Source organism: Lactuca saligna, chromosome 8 (assembly GCF_052625555.1).
Source record: "Lactuca saligna cultivar CGN05327 chromosome 8, ASM5262555v1, whole genome shotgun sequence".
NCBI classification, from domain to species: domain Eukaryota; kingdom Viridiplantae; phylum Streptophyta; class Magnoliopsida; order Asterales; family Asteraceae; genus Lactuca; species Lactuca saligna.
This window is the reverse complement of record NC_136424.1, coordinates 153,083,011-153,097,040: the sequence shown is the minus strand read 5'-3', so window position 1 is coordinate 153,097,040 and position 14,030 is coordinate 153,083,011. Positions and strand designations below refer to the sequence as shown.

Here is a 14,030-nt window from a genome sequence, read left to right as displayed (position 1 = left end):
TATTTTTTCCAACTATGATTTCTAATCAACAATTTCCAACAATCGTGCCACTTGAATGGTTATCTGACTTCCTCAAGGTAAAATTGCAAAGCTTCTTGAAGTATTTCTTTGTCGCCTTGGCCACTTTTTCGTTGGATTTTTAGGTTCTTGTACAACCTGTTTATTTTTTAAACCCCATTTGCTATTTCTCGAAACTTCGAATTCATGTTTCGTATGGTAGTCGTTATGTTTTCCTAGCTTCTCCCGAAACCGTTCTAAAATGTGAAATAAAAAATGATCTATCGATTGTGTATTTTCCGTCTTCGAATCCTCAGAAATGTCAACCCAAACTTTTACCAAACTAGCTCATCTTATGGAATCAGTTGTTGGGAGTGGGTTTGTCATTTATAGCGAGCTAGTGGCAAGTCCCATTCCCTCCAGCATAATAGTATTTGATAATTTGAAATTTCCACATGTGATTAAGTGTATGTGTGTGAGTAAATGAGAGATTAAGTGTATGTGTGAGTAAATGAGATAGGTATACGATCACCCTTTGAGAATACTAAAGTTATGAATTTTTGCAGAAGATAAAGTAATTGGATGATTTCGAAAATTCTGAATTTCCGCACATTCTGATCAATTGCAGAAACGAACTCTTTCATTTCAATTTTTTTTGCATGATGATGACATATACACCCTCGTGCTCAAATGTTTTTGGCTTTGGCATATACCATTTATATAGTAGTAACAAAAAAAAAAAAAAAAAAAAAAAACAATGGTTGCACTACATTTGACACAAACAAAAATCCTAAATATCTGAGAATTAAATTTATTTTGGGTGTAGAATCTTGCGTCGCCTGCGAGGTTTCTCTCGTTTTACAAACATTTTCTCATAATCATTAAGTGGTCTTGTGGACCCATCAGCCAAGCTCTTGAACTTCCAACCACCCCCATCCCCCCGTTTGCCACGTGGCCCCATCTTCTCAACTGTAATCTCCCATCCCTCTGTTGGTCGCCTCCTGCTATACTTGTGCACTTTCACTTTCCCCTCAATCTGTCATGTCATAAAAAAAAACCATAATATAATGTCCTAATAACAATAATAAAATTAAAAAAAAAATTACTTACTTTCATCTTGTTAAAGTTGAATTTCTCAAGAAATTCCTGATATAATATTTCATCCTCTTTCATTGAAATCTCATACAACACCTCATCCGGATCCTTAATGCTTCCATCCCAACCCTCCGGCATCACTTTAAAATCTGGCTTATATGGTAAAGTCGCAACATGAAATTCCCTATCATGCCAATCAAAGAATCTGAACAAAAAAAAAAAAAAAACAATCATTCATAAGGGTATTATGGTCTTTTGACGAAATAATTAATATGACTCACTCACTCGGGGAAATTATCAAGCAACTGTTCGACAGAATCATCAAGAGGGTGTCCAAGTTTTTTCTCCATTTTCTCTTCATCTTCCTTCAACCATAAAATAGCATGAACCCTTTGTCTCATGATTCTGTAATCTTTTGCTAATTTCTCAAAAGTGTAAACTTCTGGATTCTCCTTATGAAGCCGATACATTTCAGCTTTTTCTGAATCTTTCAAATATGACCCTCTTGCCCCTGGCTCAATCACCTGTTTCATTAACAAACTTGTTTCACGCATCCTTTCCTTCCATTTACTTGCAAACTCACCATCTTTTCTAGAAGCTTCAGCTGCCATTTTCCTTATCTTTTCCATTTCATCATCATCATCATTCCAATTTCTAGGTACAAGTTGAGATGACCCTAATACACCTCCTCCACCACCACCACCACCACCACCGCCACCGCCGCCTACTTTGTGGCCTACAACCTCCCCATCAAAATGCTCTTTAGTGAGCCCGCTTGACCAAGTTGATGCAGAGCCCCAATCAATATCACCTTCGTTTCCTTTATTAGTTGAAAGAAAACGATTGCTTAAACTGAAACTATAAGCTAATGAATTTGTGATGCTTTTTAACAGTGTGGCTCTTGAATTTGTAGAGAGTTGGGAAATTGCATGAGTAAGTAATCGCATCTTTCTGAATTATATATCTTTAGTCGATCTTCTTCTCCAAAACTAATACCTAATAAAACCCCAAACACAAAGTTAACCAATTTATCAGATTGGTTTAAATAATTACATTTTAAACGAATCGTAGGACCAAGTAGCTCAACTTTTCTTTTCTTCCATGTCTAAGGAATAAAGAAATGATAAAAATGTTACATATTTACTTGTAGAGCAAGATCAAGAAACAAACATACACACATAAGGGGATGATTTCGATTACACACAGATATACACACATCTGTTTTTAACAGAAAATATGTAGCAACTCTGTTTTCAACAAGCATTTATCATGTGGAACTGATTTCGAATACACACAAATATACACACATCCGCACATCTGTTTTAACAGAAATACACACAAATTGAACCTCATTCGGTAGAAAGAAAGCTTGAAGAAAACGAGAAAGAGAGCTTGAAGAAATCGTACAAAATCATGTTCAATCGCACAAAAAGTGTTCAGAAAAAACGATAAAATGGAGTCGCACCTGAGGAAGACGAACGTGAGTCGGAGGTCCTGTTCCTGCGATGTTTAGGGCAAATGAGATGATTGATTTTGTTCGGGTCCTTCCACATTTGCTAGCGGACCGAATCATGGAATTCCATGGACCTGAGTCCATTTAGAAGGTATATAATACACATGGAAATTTTGGACCCGATCCAACTTTAAACCCGATTCAGTTTTAGAGAATTGTGGACCCACTAGATCCGATCCACCAAATCAGATACTAGACAACGACTACGTTAATTCTATCAAAAAAATATATAAATATGTTATATTGATTTGGACTCAGTTCATCTTTAGACGTGAATTAGTTTTTTACGCGATAGGAAAGGGAGATGAACTTTTTCCTCTCTTAGAAAAAAAAGTCTTTTCTTCTCTTCCCAATCCCTCAATTTATTTTCTTTTCCTTTCTTAAATGAGAACACCTCTATCCCCTCCTTAAAAAAACACACATATTTCTTTCCTTTCCCCCCTTTCCTTATTTTAAAAAAAAAAAACTCAAAAATAAAGTTAGAGTCAAATCAAATACACCCTTATAGATAGACAACAATTTCCTAATTTTACCAAAAAAAAAAAAAAAAAAACTATGTTACGTTGATTTGGACTTAGTCTAACTTTAGACTCCATCCATATAGGATCCATATAGGGTGCTGTTAATAAGATACCCCTTAAACACCCTATAATAATTTTTATAAAAAGTCAACCTATAATCAACTACTTGTAATCATCTTTTTCGAAAAACAATACAATTTCAACCAATAAAAATATTTCAAACATTAATTAGGGTTGTCCAAATGGTAAAATAGGATGTTTTTTTAGCCAACCCCATATAGAAAATGGTTATTAATCAACATGAAATTCTCACCTCCAATGATAGATAAAGTTTCTAGACACTGCCGGTCGTAGTCTTGATGATCAAATGTTTTGAATAATGTTACATAATAAATACATGAAAAGTAAAGATTGCAAATGGGGTCTTCATTAGTCGGTTTTTCTATAACAATTTTTAATCGTGAAAATAAAACAGCTTTATTTTATGATTAAAAAATAGATTTTATTTAGACAAATCTTATTATTTTGAGAAATTTTTTGATAAAATCATAAATGTTTTTTTTTTTTAACAAAAATATCCTATTATTTTTTGATAATGATTTAATCTGTCATTTCCTGTTAAAATAAAAAAGAACATTTGTTCGTTTATTTTGGCAAAATGTTAAATAATCGAGATATTTCTGTTAAAAAAAATTATGACTTATTAAAAAAAAATCAAAGTAATGAGACTTTTCTACGTAAAACCCACTAAAAATCTTGTATTTCTTATTTAAAAACATTTTTTTAATTGATTTTAAAATTAAAATCACAATTTTATTCAATTTAATTTTCCATTAAAATATATTTCAATTGACTTGTTTGTTTGAAAAAAAATATATATTTCCATCCACTAATTTGCTTGAAAAAAAGTATATAATATATTAATTTATTACATTTTAGACACCTTTTAAATGTCATTATTGAAAAAAGTATATCAATTTTTTTAAACAAAGAATCTAACCTACTCTTAAATACTAGAAGTCTCTTAACAACAATTAAATCGGTGACATTTTATTTGATAGATTCACTCTTTACTGTTAGGTCAAATACCATTTGAAAAATATATTAATTATACATGAAAAGGCTAACGTCGGTGACTGATGACGTATCCCACCAGGAATACGTCGAAAGTAACAGAACCATCAGCCTAGTAGACGGTCTGGGAAAATGATATCGTATGTCTAATGTCACGTCCTCGTCCTCAAGATCTCGTACTCGTTCCTTGGCGCCTAAGCGCCAAGGTCAACATCAGGACAAAATAGTACCAATTGCCTCCTAAAGCGACATATGTAGCGCTTAGGGCACCGCTCTTGGCGAACCTGCACTAATAGCAAACAGCCACGCATGGAGCATGATCTACCAATCAAAGGCCACCTGCCCTTGCCAAATCGGAAAAGGTAGAAGATATTGTCGGATGTCGGGGATCTGTCCCCCTGACCACAGGTATAAAAAGGTCCAATCTCCTCTAAGAGAAGGGATAAAAAAACACAATCCTTTCACTTTAACCCTTTTCCCATCACCTTCTAAGAAATCAACTAACTTGATCGTTGGAGCCTTGTTCCGGGACTGCCTCCCGGACGACGACTAACGATATGGTTTTCCTTTGTTGTGATTCTTAGGTCCTTCGTTCCATTCTTCAAGGAGACAGAGTCAAGTCGGAGACTTATCACAACAGTTGGCACCATCCGTACGTGCACCCAGTATGACACAATCCATTTCGCAACATCAGGCGCCGGAAATGATGGATCAAGGACCGATACGGTAGGAATGTGACGATAATAGACCGGTTAGACCAATGCAGTCCCTCGACGGAAGCGGATCGTCGACATTGGAAGGGCAGCCACCCACATAGACACCGACGACACAATTGTTCGACTCCACAGCGGAGTTCATTGCTAGTCTATGGCGACTGTCGCCCGTTGCAACGGAACATCCAGCCATGACTACCACCACAACACCTCAAAGAGCGTCGACCACCTAATTACAACAAACAACAGATCGACCACAACCATCGGCGTGACATGTCGGGACTAGGCATCGTATATGTATCAAGTGACAATGTACAACCATGGGTACCATCACGAGTACGACCAAGAGTACAACAACCCATACCACATACAACAAGCGATAGCTAGTGGAGCACCCAACTACCCACATATGAACACCTCCGTAACGAGTATCAGCTTGACGTTTGGTCAAGAGCTATTACAGTATGAAATACCACATTCCGCCATGATACCAAAGATCCCAAAGTATGACGGTACGACAGATCCTTACGAACACATAGACACTTATGAGTGGACAATGACATCCCTTCGGATGGACAAGAGATTCATATGCACCTAATTCCCAATTACGTTATCGGGAAATGCTAGCAAAAGGTTCAAGGCACTACATCCTGGAAGTATCTCCAGCTTCAAACAGTTGAGGTACCCTTTCCTCCACAACTTCATGCAATTAAGGAAAGTCAAAGGAGATGCCAACTCCATCATATCATGCAATCAAAACAGAGAGAACCCATCAGAGCATACTATGATCGGTTTATCCTAGCGACCCTGAGCGTTCCCATCCACGAAGAATTTCTAGTCACGGGTGCCTTCTCCCAAAGGCTACTCCCAAGCCCCCTGTCAAGGAAAATGCAAGGAACAGTGCCAAAATCTAGGGACGACCTTAAATACAGGGTCGAAAATACCTCAAACAGATCGAGGGAGAAGAACACAAACAAGCCAACCTAAAATCCATAGCGAACGCCTACCTCAGACAAGAATCAGTCGGCTCCTACTACCGCTATAGCCACAAGGAGTGCAACGATGGAATCCATGATAAACATAACAAACATTCGAGATACTCATCTCATAGATTCTGCCCATTCGTCAAGGATGAGCACAGGAACCATAATATGGAAGTATATGCGGTAGAAAAAACCCCTCAGCGGACTGGAAAAAAGAAAATATTGTGAATACCACAAGAGCAAAACTCACGACACTGAAGAGTGTGCGATCCTCAAAAAGGAGGACACGGAAGGACTCTACGATCAAAGTTAGAATTTGAACGGAAAGACGGGAGAACACGGAAGGAGGCAAATAAACAACCAATCAAAAAGGAGGAAATCTTCGCAATTTCAAGCTTCGAGAACAGAGCCAGGCGTCGACGGTTTACCCGATGATACTCTCAACATAAGTTTCTCATCGGAAGACCCATGAGCGCCCAACTAGGACCCTATAGATCCAATTATAACCCCAACCTTAGTATAACAACATTAGATTTGGTAAGCCCTGTTCGATGGAGATAGCAACACCGACGTCCTCTACGAGCACTATTTTGAACGACTCCTTCCATCTTGGAAGAGAAGCCTAAGACCACCAACCTGATCCCCCACTCGTTGGCTTCACATGACTCAATCTATGGCCACTTAGGACCATAAACCTCTCGTTGACACTACTTATCCATGATGGAAAGGAAAGGGTAACGAGGATAATCGAGTTCTCGGTAGTTAAATATAAGTCAGAAGAAGATATGATCCTAGGGTGACCTGCTCTCTTCCAGCTACAAGCCATCCCGTTAATAATACACGATACAATAAAGTTCAGAACATCCAACGGCTCAGTGACAGTAACATCCCTAAGTACACACACAAAACCACTTCGAGCGATCGCCACTTGGTCTAATGCGCACATCCCAAGAAAGCAGCATACAACAATAATTAGCACTCATATGATTAAGCGCAAAAAAACAAGTATCCACACCGAAGACAAAAGGAAATGCTGCCAACCCCAAACGAACAACCGAGAGGGGGGAGGGGGGCACGATAGCAACAACTTACCACTCCAGAAACATCAAGGATTGTCATCATGAACACCAAGAGAGGTTGGACTTCACTGAGCGTACCTCACGCCTTTGCACATAGGACACAGATCATGGAAAAGAAGGAAACGAAGGAACACGCGTGCGAAGTAATGGAGCTCGACTGGAAACAGAAGCAAGGAAATCCCTGCACTGGAACAGAGAGGATAGGCAATTACCCCAACAAAGATTACACGGACATGAGACCCACTACAAGCATAAGAGTCTGCAACTGGAAGAGGCTTCCCCCAGGACGGCACCTAGTCAATAACATTGCAAAAAACAGAGCTAGCAACGAAAGAGTCACGCAGAAGGAGATAAAACCGCCCAAAGGTGATGAACAGGCGACCAAAGCTGGAGAATGGAGGAAATTGAAAGTCATCTTTCGAAAGACGACCATCCCAGAAACAACCAATTAAGGGTCGCATACGAGCACGAACGTTGGAAAGCTCACTAACACAAGCCACCAAAGAACACAAACCAAGGAAGACCAAGAAGAAGAATTCGTCCCAACGACCTGGCAACCCCAGAGCCCAAGCCAATAGTCTTAACTCGAGGGGAATCAAGGGAAGGGGCCAAGTGATCAAACTCCTAATGGATAATCATGCTCCAAATAGTCAGTCCAAGAGCTAGACCTAGAATAGCAAAAACTGTTGGACTCCCGATACTTATATAACAATGTAGATGCCTCCAAGGCACCAAAAAAATGCAATGAAAAGAAAATTTGTAGCGAACGAGTATCGACATACTTTCTTACAAATGGAAAATAAAAACAAGCTGATCACCTGTACCACCCAACCCAAAACCAATGAGAAAAATACAATCATAGGCCTCAAGGGATCATCACTTCTCCCTAATAAACATGTCGACAAGGTCAGGAGAGCTACAACTCCTGATCACGACAAGTAAGAGGCCTTAAAGGATCATAACCTTTCCTTTGAAATGCATAATGCCTAAGCTTTTAGACCTCGAGGTGACGATATCGATCTTGCTTAGATGATTACAGCCGGAGTACAACTCCCCTCGACCCAACGCTTAAAGCAACACTCGAAAGTGAAAGGCCATTAGCTAAGAAAGAAACCATAACAGAACGGACCAACCAAAGTTCAATACTACAAGCTAGCTAAAGCCTCGACCCATAGAAACCAACCTAAGGGCGAGCGCCAAGCCCATCAAAACAGACTCCCTAGGCCCCCCAAAACTTGTTAAACAAACTATAAACATTAGCAAGACCCCCAAAGGCCAACACTAACATCTGGTGAGAGAATCCAAACCAAGGCTGGCCAATACAAACCATCTAAGACGAAAAAAGGGGGGAAGAAATGCAATCACTAAAAGCAAACTTAACATACAAGAAACAAAAAGAACATAGTGTTTAACCCGGACAACACCCTCAGATTTGAAAACGACCAGACATGGCCAAAGAAGAAAATTAGACATTGTTTCTGTAACACCCGAAATTTCAAACCAATTTAAACTTTTTAAAACATGTCAAGTTCATCAAAACATTACAACTTTGTTTTAAAACTATTAATTAAAAGAGTATTTCCCAGAAACATATCATAACAGGAGGAGCTGTACGATTACGCCTTTGCCTTGTCGCGATCCCCTGGTGTACCTGAAACAATAAACTGAAACGGTAAGCCCAAAAGCTTAGTGAGTTACCCCCAAAATACTGATACACATACAATCCACATAGCAATATCAACATTAGCATATCATTGATGGGTTTTGGTCATAAGACATCCTATGTGCTCATACAAACCCTAATGCTTGGATCTAGGTTTCTCTATTGTACATGCTTTGAATCCAAGACTATAAACCCTAATTCTAGCATACAAGTAATCATATTAATATGTAATTAGGTTTAAGATCATACCTTGATTGTTATGTAGCAATAACAATCCCAATTCCTCCTTGAATTGACTTTGGAAGGCTTAGAGTCACAAGTGTCACTCCTCTAATGGTTCACAAACACCATAAGCAAGAGGATGAAGATGAGAGAGGATGGAGGCTACCAAAATGTGTAGAAACCCTAGCAAGATCATTAGCCACGTTTTTGAGCCTTAAGGGGTCTTTATATAGTTGGGCTATTAGGGTTATCTAACAAGGAAACCCTAATTTGGATGCTTAAGCCTTAAGCAACTCATAGACTCCTTTTAATCAAGCCCTTGGACGATTTCCTTATGGGCTTCCCCATAGAATTCGTCCAACCCTTGATACAAGGCAATCCATGGCCCTAATTGCAATTATCCTATAATTACAATTCCAGGCCCTTAAGTTTAATTAATCTCTTTTAGTCACAAAACTAATTACCAATTAATTATTGACTAATATTAATTAAACAATATGATTTCTCCTTTAATATATTATTCTCATAATACATTAATAAATCATATTTAATCCTTACTCTCCATAATTCATCCTATCAAGTTGCTTTGGTGAAGGCAACCCAAAAGGACCATGCACCATCGGGTCAAGTACACACCAAAATAGTTATGGACTTAGACACTAATCCAACAGTCTCCCACTTGGATAAGTCTAACAACTATTCTGCATATGACTTCAGATCCTGATCTGCAATCGTAGCTTTCCAAAGCCGCTGTCAACTCTGATCACATCAGATACGCGTGTCCTTAGATAAGGGATCATATATTCCTCCATTCTAGATATCGTATGATTTCTAATCATTCTCTTTGTACTATATCTCGATTTCTGATTTATGACGACAGACTAATTGAACAAATCAAATTAGCCCTAGCCCGGCCGAGCATTTACGTATGTCATCACTAAACCATCGAGGGGCCCAAAGATATCGCTTTTATTCTTTGAATAAAAGGAACGGATAAACTTTGATACAATGCTTGCTTGCACTCACTCACCGAATTACACACAACAATATGTTTTATAACACCAAGTTACTGGTGCGTTTACATATTATCAATGTGCAACCGATTCGCAAGATACAACTCACACATCTCGGTTTCAAGAATATAAGATGTTATCGTCTCACTAATCACTCGAGATAGTGATCCAAGTGAGCGTGGGTTTAATCCAATGCTCAAATCATATTCATAAGCACTCATGAACGTTGCAGCAAACATTTGCTTATGTCTAATACTCTTTTAGACAACCCACACACCAATTCACGACAGTCTTCATTCATATCTACTTCTAACATATGAACGACTGTGGCCCGTTTGAATAATTCGATTATTCTTAATAAACTCAATTATTCTGGAAGTCAAAACATGCAAGGTGAAACACAAGAATAATACTAATCCCATATGGCCTCAAACCTTTGAGTATAAACAAAACACGTTTTATTTATCACCATATCGATTACTCATTATTTGTCGTTTCGGGTAATCAACTTCTTACTTGAATTCCAACACTTGTCCCATGCTCCTAGCATGCACACAATGTTTACCTATGGTTCTTACTTTTGTGAAATAGACAAATTGAACACATTTCCAATCATTCTCATTTTACAACTCCAAATCCATTTTCTTAAGTGTAAGAATATCAAATTCTTGTTACTTATAGAATATACTAGATTCTAACACTTTATGCAACGATCCTTTTGTAATGTCACTGCACCAAAGTGTCAAAGACTATTGCCAATGATATTACAAAGTCCTCTAACGTAGATTGTTACAAGACAATTCCTTAGATATGATGTCTCTCACTCAAGATACATTCCTTTGAACATCCTTTTGCATAAAGGTTTCTAATCTAGTTATAGATTTTCAATATTTACTTCCCAATATGGACACGCTTCCATATTTTCCATATGACAACTAATTTCTTAATAGAATCTTATCTATTCGTAATGATGTCGATATTGTCCATCAAATATGGAAACATTTCCATAATTTCCAATACTATACTTCCAACTACTCACAAGCGACCAATCCTCGTCGAACTTTGGATTGTCCTTTGATAGTTGTTTAATTATTTTAGTCAAAACCGATTCTAGTCCCTTTTCCCTCTAAATGCGCTAGACATTTGGAAAATTTTAGAATGGTCAAACATTAAAGCATTTGCAATCCATCCTATACCCGAAGCGTATGGGACACGACATACAATGTTTTATTTTCTATGTTCTTAAAATTCGAATTGTGAAGAGGAATGCCGTAATCATAATCGAAATTTTAAGAACACACTATGTACCTTAAGATTCCACAATCTAATCCTTTAGATTTGAAATGAAGCATAATATTCTCTCCCTTAATTATAGCAAAACAACTATACAACCCTTACGACTTTGCAAGGTATAACTCTTGTTTTTCTATAATTAATATTGCCAACTATGCAATACGTGCCTTAATAATCATACAATCATAACATTTATGCTCCCACTATCATGATGATTATTATAAAACATAACACTTATGCTCCCACTAGCTTCGACATGTATTAATAAACATCTTAACTTTCAGAAAAACAATACTTATTGAATTTCTTAAGTTCATGTTTCTAATACTTAGTGCTTTGATAATCTTTTATCAAGGCTTCTTGAACTTATACACTTTTGCCTTTGATAGTTCATATGTGTGTCTTAACAATTAAGACTAATTGCCAAACCTCACAATTCAAATTATGGAAGGGATGCCGTAACCATGATCGAATTCGAGAATGCAATTTTACAATCACTATCTTTTAAAATCTTTCTTAGTGAAAGCATTTTCTCACAATCATTTTCATGAAGGAGGAAATCTTATGACACTTAGATTTAAATAGTGTATGTGTTCCTATCCATGTGAATTTGTTAAAAACCAAAGTTTACGACAAATTCAAACTCATATGGATCGAACTTTCTTAATCTTGATTTCTTGCCTTATGGTAGCACAGCTGCCCACCACGTTTTCCAATTAGTTAAGCAGCTCACCTTTTCCTATCAATGTACTTTCCATTGATCAAGGTCCTTGCCTTTTATGCATTCAAATGAGAACTCATAGGACTCACATGCATAATTAACTCGATTGGATTGGCACAGAAACAAAATAATGTCTTCACGATAGGTTGTAAACCTCAACTCGTGTGCTAGTGATAATCGATAAGGTTTGTTTGATTTGTTCTTGAAACTTTTCAAGACTATTAAGACTCCCACTGACTCCTTGACATATAAGATTCTCTTGTCAATAAACATTTGTTGACAACTAAATATTCAAGAGTTAGTGTAGCTTTTATCAAAACAAAACACTTCATAATTTTGGTCTTAGTTGGTCTTTGTCTTATCCAAGACATCACAACTTTCCACAATTGATGAATGTTATAAACCTTCTTAATACTATTCACTCAATGTCACAATCTTAACTTTAAGACTTGTTTTGGAACGAAGTATGATTGACTTCTTGATTTGACCATTTCTTTAATCTTTGATTCCTCTTCTTGGACATACAATTGTACTAAGACTCACTTAGAGGATCAATTGAGATATGGTTCTTAATCATTAAGACCTATCATAAAGCATAAAAGCTACTCTCCCTTCTTCTTAGAATGGAGAAACTCTTATCTTTCTGCCTACTTGATTCTTCTTATTCGTTTTGCTATTGATCTAAACCCTTTAATCAATTCAAAATTACACTTAATCTTGTAAGTGTAATCATATTTACTAAGCCTTTAGTAAATCATGACGAATATCTTTGTTACTCTTATGGTGAACTTGATCAACACACAACTTTGTGTACTCGATCTCCTAGTCCTTCACTTGACACTTTGTCAATGAATTAGTCTAATTTCCAAAATATGAAATTTCTCATTCATCGTGCAACCAAGTTGTATGATTCCAGGTTTCTGTCCGATTGAAACTTTGGGCGATGAGAAACTCTCCCTATTTGGTAAATTCTTGACTTTCCATAACACAATAAGAAACAAATCCATTATTTCTAATAATTTTAACATCAATTTTTCATACACGCCATTGTAAGGATAAATAAATAAAATTTAAAATCAAAATTTTATTTTATTGCGGAAAAATTTGTCCTTACAATGCAACTCATTGAAAAACTTATGCTAATACATCTTTCTTAGCAATCTAATTCTAACTCTAAGTAGTAGCTCAAGAATCTAATCTTTGAGAAACGCGATCGAAATCCATTCCTTCACGGTTAGATTTTGCTCAATTCTTCCCTTAAGCTTCTTTTCTTTTCTTCGATCCTTCTAAACATCAATTGTAATCTTATCACATTATGTATTCAGAATCTAGAATGAAGCTTAAAAGAGTTAGTCAATGGATTTTACCTAAATTAGAGCCATACGTTTCGACTCTCCCATCTCTTAGATCTCTTAGGTAAATAGGGTAGCTTCGTCTCCAATGCCCCTTCACTTGGCAATAAAAGCAAATTGACTCTTTTTGGAATAGGACATGGAGCTACTTCAGACATCGTCTTTCTCTTATGATAAATCTTTTCAATCATAGCATGTCTTTCGTTGCCATTGTCTATATCCATAGAGGTCTCGAAGGCATATTCACCAATCAACTTTGCTTTTCTATTGCGCCAAACCATTGCTGATTCAGCAACAATAAGCATATAGGTGAGATCTATAAGGGTCACGTCGCGGTTCATCATATAGTACTCTCTTACGAACTCACTATATGAGTTGGGAAGTGACTGAAGAACCCAATCAACAACCATTTCCTCACAGACAACGGATCCCAACAGTGTGACTTCATCCCTAAGACGTGTGCACACACCGATTTTCCTTCTTTATGTTTACTTGCCAAAAGGGCTTGAGTGATATTGAACCTTTCAATTTTACAATCTTGTGGGTTAGGGAGAATAATTGGAGGAGGAGGAGGAAGTGAAGCATGATTTCTTGTTCCTCGATCGAATCGTGGAATATCATCTTCATGTGGAATGCTTGTTCCACGGGATTTGAGAAGACCATAGTTGTCGAACTTTGACATCGGGAGAAAAACGAATTCAAGTTAGTTGATTGATTGAGTCCTTGGTAAATTACCCAAATGAAATTCCAAGGCTAGGACCCAACACAAGATTCTACAACTCGGGAGAGGG

At 37.2% G+C, this 14,030-nt stretch overlaps 1 protein-coding gene across 1 annotated transcript; it reads right to left on the bottom strand.

Annotated features, from left to right (window-relative positions):
* Nucleotides 1-619: 619 nt before the first annotated feature.
* LOC145013054 (protein GAMETE CELL DEFECTIVE 1, mitochondrial-like) lies at nucleotides 620-2,686 on the bottom strand. The gene is made up of 4 exons (XM_078971859.1): nucleotides 2,558-2,686; nucleotides 1,378-2,088; nucleotides 1,108-1,297; nucleotides 620-1,033 (listed from the first exon to the last, which is right to left on the bottom strand). The coding sequence occupies exons 2-4, from the start codon at nucleotides 2,037-2,039 to the stop codon at nucleotides 809-811; spliced, it is 1,077 nt and encodes a 358-aa protein (XP_078827985.1). The 5' UTR covers nucleotides 2,040-2,088; nucleotides 2,558-2,686; the 3' UTR covers nucleotides 620-808.
* Nucleotides 2,687-14,030: the final 11,344 nt, after the last annotated feature.